At 48.9% G+C, this 12,130-nt stretch overlaps 1 protein-coding gene across 1 annotated transcript in view; it reads left to right on the forward strand.

Moving 5' to 3' along the window:
• The window catches only part of GRIK3 (glutamate ionotropic receptor kainate type subunit 3), a gene marked incomplete at its 5' end in the record, with an annotated part of 113,113 nt that extends 101,474 nt beyond the window's left edge, over positions 1 to 11,639 (forward strand). The window contains 4 exons of the mRNA XM_083879648.1: positions 1,733 to 1,950; positions 8,946 to 9,168; positions 9,368 to 9,618; positions 10,991 to 11,639. Coding sequence (XP_083735774.1) covers positions 1,733 to 1,950; positions 8,946 to 9,168; positions 9,368 to 9,618; positions 10,991 to 11,185 — 887 coding nt within the window. The 3' untranslated portion in view covers positions 11,186 to 11,639. The remainder of the gene's footprint in view (positions 1 to 1,732; positions 1,951 to 8,945; positions 9,169 to 9,367; positions 9,619 to 10,990) is intronic.
• Between the last annotated feature and the right edge of the window lie 491 nt (positions 11,640 to 12,130).

Below are 12,130 nucleotides of genomic sequence, written 5' to 3' on the forward strand. Positions count from 1 at the left end.
AGCACCAAGTGCTCCAAGGAGGAGCACTGCCTTCATCTCCCTCAGCTGCTTCATTCACCCACATCCCACAGACTCCGCAAATTCCTATTTCTGTTCATTCAAACCATTTGCTCAGTTTCAGGATCTCTCACCTGGCTCTGTCTCTCTCTCTGTTCTAAATCAACTTTTCCAGCAGACTTTTCCAGTCTTGCCCTCTGCTCCAGCCCCATTTTTCCCCTCTCCTGGTCATTCAGAGCAGTGTGAGATGCCCTGAAGCTCCCCCAGCCCAGGGCAGAGGTGAGGAGCTGCCCTGGGAGCCTCTGCCCAGCAATTCCTCAGGAGAGCTGTGTGTGAACCACCACAGTCACAGGGACCTCAGCAATGGGATCTGGATGGGATTACACCCCTGTGTGTGAATGGAACAGAGAGAGGGAATGAATAGAATAAATCTGCTCAGAAGGCAGCAGGGATGGGGGAGAGCTTGGGAGCAGCTCTGAATAAGGAACGAAATTCAGCTGTGATCTAATTGCAGAAAATCCAGGAATAGAAATAAGTGGAAAAATGTCAAACATTTGTCACACTTTAATTTACCGTGTATCAGTGGTTCTATCCAGAGAGCAAAAGAAGCACAGCCCCGGCTCAGTGGCAGGCACAGAGCTCCTGCTCTGAGCTCCACTGCTGCCTGTAATAGAGATCCCTCCTGGATCTCAGCTGCCCTCATGGACAGTGACAGCTCCCAGCAAGGCGGTTTAGCAGGATGAATCATCCCTCTTATCAGATGCTGATAAATGAAAAGAGCTATATTCTTTTTAACTCAATTCTGCATCTCAGAAGGAAAATATTTCAAAGCCAGGCTGATGTCACAGCATCCAATGCATCAAAGGGCCGGAGATGGAAGGGGGAAGAAGCAGGATCTTGAGGAGAACCAAAGCACCCTCAATATCCAGGACTCCTCCTCTTCCTGGTGTCTCCTTGCTGCACTCTGGAGAGAAGAAAACTACACCCCGTGCTCTGCTTTGATGCCACGCTGCCTAAAATTGCTTTGCAAAGCCCAATCTTTGTTGCACATTCCAGGCTGATAAATCCTCTGAGCACAGCTGTTTCAAACCCAAAGCTCTTGCCTGGCTTTAAAAGGTGTTTTGGGTGATTACAAAAATAGCACAAGCCATTTAGCCCTTCATGTCGGCTCAATAAAAGTCATTCCAGACCCACTACACCTTTTATGCTGTAACATCTCCTGCTTCCCCATTTCTGACTGGCACTCAAAGCCCTGGACCCTGATAGTTCCTTTCTCTCAGTGTTTGATTTTTTTAAAAAACCTTGTGTATTTGAACACATTCCCCAGAGTGAGTCTTTTGAAAATAATCTGTATAAAAGCAGAGCCCTTTTAAAATGACAGAACAAAACACTCATAAAAGTTCATAAATAGCTTGCTATTTAAATCTCATAAAAGCAGCCCAGTAATTACTTCAGTTTGGATGTTTCCTGTAAATTGGGCACCGTACCCAAGGTCAGTAATCAAGGAAGAGGGTTTTTCTGCAAATGCTACAAAAACCCCACTGATGTCCTCGCATGCAAGATGTCTGGATAATTTCCCTCAAAACCAGTTGGCTTTAATTGCATGGCTGTAGCACTTTTGACAGTGATACCTGATCACATATATTTATATGTATATAAAATGTACATATGGATATATAAAATGGTTTTTTTTTCCCCTCTATTTCCATTCCGCTGTTCCCCTGTCCCACGCCAGGCTCGGAGCTGATGCCCAAAGCCCTGTCTACACGGATCATTGGTGGCATATGGTGGTTCTTCACCCTCATTATCATCTCGTCCTACACGGCCAACCTCGCGGCCTTCCTGACGGTGGAGAGGATGGAATCCCCCATCGACTCGGCAGATGACTTGGCAAAGCAGACAAAAATAGAGTATGGAGCAGTGAAGGATGGAGCTACCATGACCTTCTTCAAGGTGAGACCAGGCAGAGGCTTTCTGCCTTCCAGGCAGAGATGCCGACGGGAGCCGGGACAAAGATCCAAAGACAGAAAAGCCTCCCAAGCCACCCCTGCTGCTCCTGCCATGCAGCTTCTTGCACTCTCACATCTTGCCCACACTGAGATTGTGGCTCACCTGAGCCCCTCCAAGGCTAAATCCTCCTCCCTGTTGTTAACTGAAGTCACAGTTACAAAATTAAACTGATTTTAGAGTTTTGCAGGGTTATCCAATATTGGCTCAGATACCCTAAAGTGCAGCATGTGCCAAAGTGGAGCTCGTATTAAAGCAATGCAGAAAAATCTTACTTTCCCTAAAGCAACTTCCCAATTTCCACATCTGACCCACCCAGCTTCTTCCTTGCCTCTGCCAGCACAACCCCATGGAGCCCCCAGGCTGATCCAGCCAGACTTCAGGAACAGAGGAGAGCCAACAGCTGGACAGATGTTGCAAAGTGCCCTCCCTGACCAGTATTTTTTACAGCAGAAATATCTTTCTCGTCCTTCAGGTATTCATATCAATGTAATCCAGTTTTATTAACCTCTGAGATCCAGGGCAAGGTAATGCTACCAATGCATCACAATCCAATTGCATTAATTTATTCTATTTAAAGCATAATTAAATTCAGAAGTCAGTCAGATTCCACCGTAGCCTCAAAAATAGAAAGAAACTGAGAGATGTAAAATGACCTTTAAAACCACTGCTGGCCTGTAAAAACCCAGTTTAAAAAGAGAGAGAATAAAAGGATAGAAATGAGAGATGATTAAGGAATTATCACCCTGGCAAGGAAAGAGGCCCAAAGGAGGATCCCAGGCTTTGGCTCAGGAATGGGAGCTGCTCCCACCCACCTCTGCCTCCTTCCCCCTCCACCACCCCAATGCAGAAAGAAATGCTTGTGACTATCACAGTCCAGGCCTTACCAGGCTTGTGAAGATTTGAGCAGGCACAGGGTGATGGCAGCTTGACGAGGCCTCAGCAGTTTAATTGGCAAGACTCATTAAAGGAAGGCAATATGCTGGATTTTAATAATAGAGAGAGCATTGCTCCCATGCAACTTCTCTTGGCTCTGATCAGGCTGAGGAGCCACTGTCCTCCCTAAATCTGTGTCCTGGCTCTGACAGGCAGCAGCAGAGGGTGATAAAGAACCACGGAGGGGTTGGTTTGATCTTTTAACAATCCTGGGAATGCCCAGTTTGCCTCCTGCCGTGGAGCTGGTCCGTGCAGTTCTGTGGTGGTGCCTTCCAAAGCCATATAAACCTGGAGCAGCCAGCAGGGAAAGGCAGGCTGTAACTGTGTGCTTTAACTGCGCTCTCCAACACCAGTTTTATATGGGAATAAAAGGAAACTGTCTCTTTTAACCATCATCAGGACACAGTATATTTATTGCTTCATATCATTATCCATCAGAATCGTACTTCAGGCTCCTAACAGCCTTGGCATGCTTTATTGATGCAGCATATTTTCCTTTTCCTTTTTATTATCACTGCTGTATGGAGATGAATTCTCAGGAATGTCCCTTCTGACAAGCGTTTCCAGTGCTGGAGCAGTGGGAGTGCCCACGTGGGATGCTCTGTTCACTTGTCCTTCGTGCGCAGAGGGAGAGAAGGATTCCTCCCAGCCCCCAGCAAGGTCTTTGTGCTCAACTGGGTAACTCCTGTGGTGGTTTAGGTTCAGCTGCTCTGTCAGTGCCACCTCCATGGGGACAGCTCCAGGTGCCACACTCCCTCAGATGGGTGGCACTGGAAGAACAGCATGTGGCTTCCCTCCTCTTCCTCTGCTCTGCTCCAGGGGACACCAGCAGAGCCAGCCCACGCCAGCCAGGCCTCCTGAAGCAGCTCTGAACACACTGTCACTGCTGGGACAAATGAGGATCTCACCTTCTCCGTGGATTACCTGCTAGACTTGGCCCAAATTGCTGCCTGGCTCCTTGTGTGCCTGTTCCCCAAAGTCATTCCCCTCACAGCAGGGTCTGGCTCCTCCATTTCTCCCTGTTAAATCAGCTACAAGGTGCACGCACCAGCCCTGAGCACACCCTGCAGCCCCTCTGTCAGTGCCCACCAATGCTGGGTCCCCCCAGGAATGCAGGAGAGCACCACCCCAGGGGCTGAGCCTGGGGAGCAGTGGACAGTGGGAGGAAGAGGAAGAGGAAGAGGAAGAGGAAGAGGAAGAGGAAGAGGAAGAGGAAGAGGAAAAGGAAAAGGAAAAGGAAAAGGAAAAGGAAAAGGAAAAGGAAAAGGAAAAGGAAGGCAGATGCTTTCCATGAGATGTTTCCCAAAGCACTGACCAGCTCTACCTGTGTTCAGGCTGCCCCAGAGCTTGTGCAGAGCTCACCAGGGACACTGCAGAAGGTCCCAATGGAACCAAAACACCTCTGGGACAGCCCCACCACAAGGGATGCTGCTCCCAAAAAATTTGGCCCCATGCAGCTGAGCAAACCAGCCACAGCAAACGGGAAGAAGAGAGAGCTTTACCAGCCACATTGCCAGATTTTGACTTAATGAAAAGAACTTTTGAGAAGCTGTTTACTCCCTGGCAATGCAGATTGGGTTACAGGAATAAATACAGATCAATTAATTTAAGAACAGCCTCCAGAGCTCATTATAACTTATAAATCCTTCCCATCCTGCAGAGGATGCTGCCTCTCTGAATGGAAAGCCAGGTCTCATGTGCAGTTTGGAGTCTGGGTGTGAGTGTGGGTATGTGTGTACACAGATACTCACTCACACGGAAATGTTAAATCCTCAAGATTAAGTATCTTCAGTTGGTGGAAATCAATTTATTTTTTTTTTCATACAGGCTGGAATTGAAAATCTTAAGCCTGAAAGTTCCTTTCTTGCCAATTTGGCTGATAAAAAAGCGTATATGTCTTGGCAAGATGCCTCGTAGGGGCTCCTCTAAATGATTCCATTAATTGATTTGGGTGACTGGCCCTGCAGAACTGCTTATTAAAGTTGCCTTCTGAGCTGTGACTCTGAAGAATGAACTCGGAGGCGTCGCTGGTGTCGCTGCATTTGGAGGGGCTGGCACTCGGCTCTCACACACACACACACACATCTCATTTAGCACTAACACGGGATGATTAAGATGCAGAGCACAGCAGAGCAGCTCCCGGTGTTATTTATCCCGAGCAAATCGAGGAGAAGCTCCACTTGCACGAGTCGGAGGGAGAGATGTGGGCAGGAGTGAGGCTCGACCCCTGCAGCACCAGCCCTTGGTAATTAGCAACATCTCCATCATTCCTGATGTCTCGGAGCTCCTGACACGGGAACTGCTCTGCCAGGAAGAAACCAGAGTCAGACAATTTATCTTAATGCTTCAGAGCACCCAAGCAGCTCCTCCTCATCTGCCTTTGACGGCAAAGTTGTCCCTGAGGGGACCTTTGAGTATGTGGGGGCACAGGAGGGTCCCTTTACCCATAACCAACTGAGATATGCTTCTTTTAAAAAGCCCATAAAAGTAAATGGGGAATCTTTCGAGAAGAAATTATCACCCAGCCCACAGCACAGCAAATACCAGATCAGACCAGTAACTAACCCCAGCAAGGATTTTTTAAGGTAAACTATGGTAGGATTTTTTGAGGTAAACTATGGTCAAACCAGAGGTCCAGCAAAATAAAATGTACATGCAAATAAAGAACACAGAAAAAGCATCAGCAAAATAAACACAATTTAAGGCAGTCTTTATTACTAAATTACTACTTTACTGCTAAGATGGTTTTGATTATTTCCGTGGTGCTGTCCTGGCTGATGACATCCAAATTCCCATCAATAAGCAATGCCTTTGCAGTGTGGCCCAAGTATTTGAGAGGAGGAAGGGGAGAAATGAACTTTTCCTTCAACTACAAACATGTTCTGTGGCTTAATTGGGTGTGAGCTGGAGCAGGGATGTTCCTGAGATTTGGGATCCGTGACTGACACGGCTCTCACAGTTTCTTCCAGGATTTAGTAAATGATCAACTTGTGAGGGCTGTGCTGGGAATTACAGCTGGGGAGTTTTCCCTTGGAAAAGTAGTGTTTTTATTAGGTTTTAGAGCCTGAGATTGCCCTGACCAGGGCTGGGTGTGAGCACCAATGGCCTGCCCTCCCTCCTGGAGGGATCCCCCAGCTCATCCTCCCTGCCGAGGTCTCAGCCCTGCACCCAGATCTCTGTCCAGCTGCTCATCAGGCACAAGTGAGCAGTTGTGGGAAATGGATTTACAGAGAATTCTCAAAGCCTGGCAGAAGGCTCACACAGCCTTGTGCATCTGTATGGAAACTTTGAGATAAAAAATGCTGACTTAGAAAGGCCATGGGATAGGACAGACATTGTTGAGAGAGAAATTGAACTAGAAATAAGTTTCTAATGATGGCCTTGCAAATAGACTAGACATTTTGGAGAATTAGAACTATGAAAGAGGTATTGTAGGAAGATCCATGTGGGGTATTTTAATAGATGATTGACTTAGGAGCATTAGCAGCATTGGGTGGCAAAAGCTGATAGGCCAAAAAACACATATAATGGACTGGAATTAAGAAATAGTTTGGCTTCTGATTGTGATGGATGTGAATTGTAACATCTGCACTATCTCACCCTTCTCATGAGACTGAAAATGGAATTAAAGTCTTTAAAACACCTCTCAGGAGCCCCATCTCTGGGTCAGAAGAGGGTTTGTCCAGCCAGCAGTGCCCAGCAGCTCCATCCTCCTGGCCAGCCCTTCCCCAGGAGGAGTGCTCAACCCCTGGCAGGGTCAGAGCTGGGCTCAGAGCAGCACAACCAGCACTGACAAATCTGGGCTCTTCCTGGCATCCCAAACACAATTAAGTCCTTTCAAGCTGGTCAGCAGCAGTGATTTAAGAGAAGAAGAGAAAAGTGGTTTTTCTCTTCCAGGGAGCCCTGTCTCATGTAATTTCAGTTGCCTGAAGAGGTCCACTGCCTCATGCAAGTCCCATTTGCTTCACTAAATGCAGCCTATTGATTTTTTGCCAGTTTATTTTGCTCTGTGCTCCAAACTGGGAGAACACTGATGTTAAAAGCTCTGTGTCAACACCCAAGGAGCATTAAATGCAGAAAAAGAAGAAGAGAGAGGGAGAGCCAAGGAACCCAGAGGCCTCTGATGTGAACTGTATAAATGTTAAACAAGTCCTTATCAGCCAGCCGAGCGCACGATTCATTTCAATTACCCATTGTAATGTACAGATATTTAATAATCCTTTTGGAGGCTACATTTCTTGCTGCTCTTTGAGGCTTGATAGATGCCACAAATCTACCTTACAGGCACTGGTCCAGGTTTTCAAACGAGGGAGATTATCCTGCCTCTTGAATGAAGTTTGCTCCAGCACATCCACTGCTGCGCATTCATCAAGTGGATTATAACGAGCACGAGCTTTAATGGAGAAGAAATGAATCCCTGAGTGTTTCAGCCAGCAGAAGGGGCCCACAGGGTTAAAGGCAGAGGAACAACCTTTGTTTGAACAGCACTGCACTACCCAGCTTTGGGGTGATGAGCTTTTGTTTAACTTTTGCTGGAATAAAAGGAGGTGGATGGGCGAAGCGTTCGGGATGTGAAGCGTTACAAGGGACTTTCAGCTACCTCACCATTATTTATTATGGTTTCATCAGAAGAACCGACGCTGGCACAGTTTGGGTGATGCTGAAGAAATGTGGCAGAGCGAGTTGGGCTGGGCTGGGGCTCCATCTCCTGCTTCCTCATGGAAGGACAGAGGCCTGTGGAGAGATAAACGACGGCTGAAATCACAGCTCTGCCGCAGCCACTCCTCGTGCAGCAGCTGCTGAGAGGCCACCCTTATTCCAGGCACAGCACAGGGACTTATCTGCCCTCTGACTTATCAGCCAGCTCCAGGCTCACCGAGGAGCACGGTGGAGGAGGAGGCTCAGCTGGCTAAGCTGCCTCTTGTGAAATAAGAAGGCAAAAACAGATCTAGGAAAAACAAGAAATTGGGCAGAAAAGAAGAAGGGCGCATAAAGGAGCTGGCAGCAGTGGGAACACAAGGCTCAGTATCCAAGTGCTGCTCCAGGGCTGGTCTGAGGGAGAAGCAGTGACCCACAGGAGGACTGGGACCAGCAAAGGGGCAAGAGGACACTGCTCTGCCTGTCTGGAAAATCTTAAACTAAAGCCAGCTCTGACCAGCAGTCTGGTCTAGTAGATGGAAAGTGTCCCTACCCACGGCAGGATGAGCTTCAAGGTCTTCCCCAACCCAAACCATTCTGGGATTCTGGGATTCTGTGGCTTTTGTGATGATTGACAGAAACAACTCAGAAGGTGCCTGTAGATAAATGGTACTTTTCAAATGTTATGGCAAGACGTAAAATAACCATATTTCTTCTCACTCAACACATTTTCTAGAAGAAAAAAAAAACACATTCACATGAATAGCAAGCTAGAAAACATATTTCTTCCTTTGCAACAGAATGTCTGCTGATAGTGAAAGAATATCCGTGTTTATTTTTAGCCGTAAGACAATCTTCTTGAATATCTCTGTGCTTCTGTTTACGTGGGGATGTTAAATCTGTTTGGCAGTTGCACATATCTCAGAGGAGACATGTTTCCTTGCCATGCTAGAGGAAAGACAAAAATATCATAGAGTGTGTGTAGAGAAAACCACGTCCTCCAAAACTCTCTCTGTTCTCTCCGCGCGCAGAAACATTACAGGGTAAACAAATCCTGGTTAGGAAGTGAACACATTTAAGCAGATCTGAGAGACAAAAGGGACTGCAGGGCTTTGGGCAAGGTCTCAGTTCCACCTCAGGACCTGAAGCACAGTGGGATGTTGCTGCAACACTTGTCTCTCTTCGAACATAAATCCAAACAATGTTGGGCAGGGAAGGTATTTAAGACAAAGTCAAATTCACGGTTGCTCCATTGTGTGATCTGTTCTCTACTATTATTATCATGAACTGAAAAGATACCACCTTTCAGCAAATGGAGAATTCATTCTTATTTTGGGGCTGGGGGGTGGGGGGTATCATTTTTCCAGAAATCCAAAATTTCCACGTTTGAAAAAATGTGGGCTTTCATGAGCAGCAAACCCACGGCACTGGTTAAAAACAACGAGGAGGGGATCCAGCGAACCCTGACGGCCGATTACGCGCTGCTGATGGAGTCCACCACCATCGAGTACATCACCCAGAGGAACTGCAACCTCACCCAGATCGGGGGGCTCATCGACACCAAAGGCTACGGGATTGGGACACCCATGGGTAAGTGACAGGTCTGCAGGCACCCCGAGGGGGGCTGCTTACCACAAACACGACAGAGGTGATTTCCAAACACCAAACCTGACAGTGTCTGCCCATTGAGGAGAGGTCTGAACTGCTCTGCTTAGCACAGACACCTTCCCTGCTTGGTGGGATTTTTGTCCCACTTTCCATCTGTGTGTAATGCTGTTCCCATCCCCAGGGTCACCGTACAGGGACAAGATCACCATCGCCATCCTGCAGCTCCAGGAGGAGGACAAGCTCCACGTCATGAAGGAGAAGTGGTGGCGGGGGAATGGCTGCCCTGAGGATGAGAACAAGGAGGCCAGTGCTCTGGGTGTCCAGAACATCGGAGGGATCTTCATTGTCCTGGCAGCAGGCCTGGTGCTGTCCGTCTTCGTGGCCATGGTGGAGTTCATCTACAAGCTGCGCAAAACGGCGGAGCGCGAGCAGGTACTGCCTGATTCCCTCTGGTTCTCTGCACTGCCCTGAGCCCAGCTTTGCATCCTGACCCCAGAGACAGGCAGGGAGGGGGCACAGGGATCCAGCCTGGCACCCCTGTGACAGCCTCCACTCGGGGGAAAGTCACTTCTGCTCTGAGCAGGGTTGTCTGCTGCAGCAGCCTCCACACCAGGACAGGGCAGTTTAGAGCAAGCTGACAAATAAGTCATTAAAATACAGACAGAAGGCCCTACCAGGGGCCTTTCTCAGCTGTTGCATCCACTTGAAATCACCTTGCATGTTCCAGGTGTGACTATCCATGCCTTCTCCCCAGTCCCACTCAAAGAGGAACAAGTCAGGGCCCACCAGGAAGCCTCACACTTTTATCAACTCTGCCACACTCACAGACACAGCCCAGCAGTGGCTGATCAGTGTTCAGAAAACAACAGAAATGCTTTAATGTTCTTCCTCTTCCGTGGGGTGTCCCGGTGCAGTAAGTGCAATGAGCACTTGTGTGCATGACCAGAAATGAAAGCCAGCTGCCCTCATGATGGACTAGATAGAGAAAGGAAAACTGCCCAGTAGCAGGAGGGTCAGACCCGTCCCAGCCCCCTGCAGGGATCACACAGCACCAGACATTCAGCAGCCGCCTCCAGCTCTGCCTTTGTGCAGGATTTAGCATGTCATAGCTACAGTCCTTGCCACGGGAGAAGGGTCAGCCAGGTGCCCACACAGCCCTGCAGAACAGAGCCAATGCCTGAAACAGCCCCAGACCTCGTGCTCACCCTCTGCTGAGCCCTTCCAGCCCCGCTGGGGAGTTAAATCTGGGTACTGGTTACCCACTGGGGGAGCAGAGCGCTGCAGCAGTAATGGAGAGTTTTGTCCTCTATGCCTTGGAGTGGCTACCTAAAGCAGAGGCTAGACAAGATTGAGAGAATAAAAGCAAGTCTTTATTGAATGCACCTTCAGTAAATATATAAATAGATGCACCTTGGGCAGTCAAAAGTCTCTGAGGGGCTGCACTCAAGATGGACAGTAGTCACAAGTTTTGTAGACAGATATAAGTTTGGTCTATTTACATATCGGGGTTAATCCTCCAATCACAGCTTCAGCTAATGCAGTCGCATCCCCTCAGTTTGCTCCCCTCCCAAACTCACTTTTGTTTATCCTTTTTGGGGCCTGAGAGAGAGTGAAGTATCATTGACCCCCAGCCCTAGAGAGGAATCACTTTGTCCAAATAAAACAGGAGAACAGTAGCTTGACAGGCTACAGAGCTCCACAATAACTAACACACACTAAAGAATTGCAGGGTTACAGATACGTGAAAAAAAAAACAAACCCATAAAAGCCAAAAATCCTAAGGCGTCATCCCCGCTGTCCCCAGCGCTCCTTCTGCAGCGCCATGGCCGACGAGATCCGGCTGTCGCTCACCTGCCAGCGCCGGGTCAAGCACAAGCCTCAGCCCCCTGTGATGGTGAAGACGGACGCCGTGATCAACATGCACACCTTCAACGACCGACGGCTGCCCGGCAAGGACAACATGACCTGCAACACCGGATTGGCACCCGTGTTTCCCTAGGGAACGGCAGCGGGGGTGGGTGGGAGGGGAAGGAGTTGCTGCAGACAAAGGTTGGATGCGCCCTTAACTAAGGGAGAATGGATTAAAAAAAAAAAAACATGGAAAAAAAGAAAAAGAAAAAACAAAACAAACAAAAAAAAAAGCCTGGTTTGTTCATTTCAAGAACAAGGCCTTTGCAACCCAGCTGCATCCATCACCGCGGAGGAGCCAGAACTTCCAAGCACGGACAGTAACGTGGGTCTTGGGGCTTTTTTTGCGTTTGTTTTTGTTACTTTTCATTCCTTTTTTTTTTTTTTTCAATGCTTCGATCCTCCAGGCCTCATGGAGTCCAACCACCACCCAGGAGTCTGATGTTTACACACCGAAAACACGCGGAGGCGAAGCAGAATCGAGCCAGCCCCGAGCGGGCGAGGAGGAGCCTCGAGGGCAGCTCCATCAGCACGGCAATAAACAGGAGCACTGGGTTGGGTGTGAGCGCCTTACCCACACCGACACACAGAGCACATTTTGGATACATTGCCCGGGAGAGGGAGAGGAATTTGGGGAGCCCCGGGATGGCGGTGGAGGCTGTGCCTGCCCTCCAAGCAGCTCGCGGTGGCCCTCACCTCGCGGCTGTGCTGGCGCAGCCATCCCCAGTGGGACGTCCACCTGGGAGCGTGGTGGCACAAGGTGACACAGGTCCCTCAGAAGATCCAGGGCAGCTGGCTGGGAAGGGGAAGGTGAGACTGTAATGGAGCCAAGTTCCAGGCCAGCGTGGCATGCACAGGACCTTCTGCAGTGACAGCACCCACACTCTCCGTGCCGAGCTCCAGCCCAAGCCCAGGGTGACACCGGGATCTCCAGGTGCTCAGCTCTGTCTCTGCTCTTCCTGCAAAGCTCAGTCTCTCCTGCAGAGAGGCATGGGAAGCAACCCGGTCCACAGGCTCCAGCAGAGCTGCTTCCAAG

This window comes from Zosterops lateralis (assembly GCF_965231275.1).
Source record: "Zosterops lateralis genome assembly, chromosome: 28".
Classification (NCBI taxonomy): Eukaryota; Metazoa; Chordata; class Aves; order Passeriformes; family Zosteropidae; genus Zosterops; species Zosterops lateralis.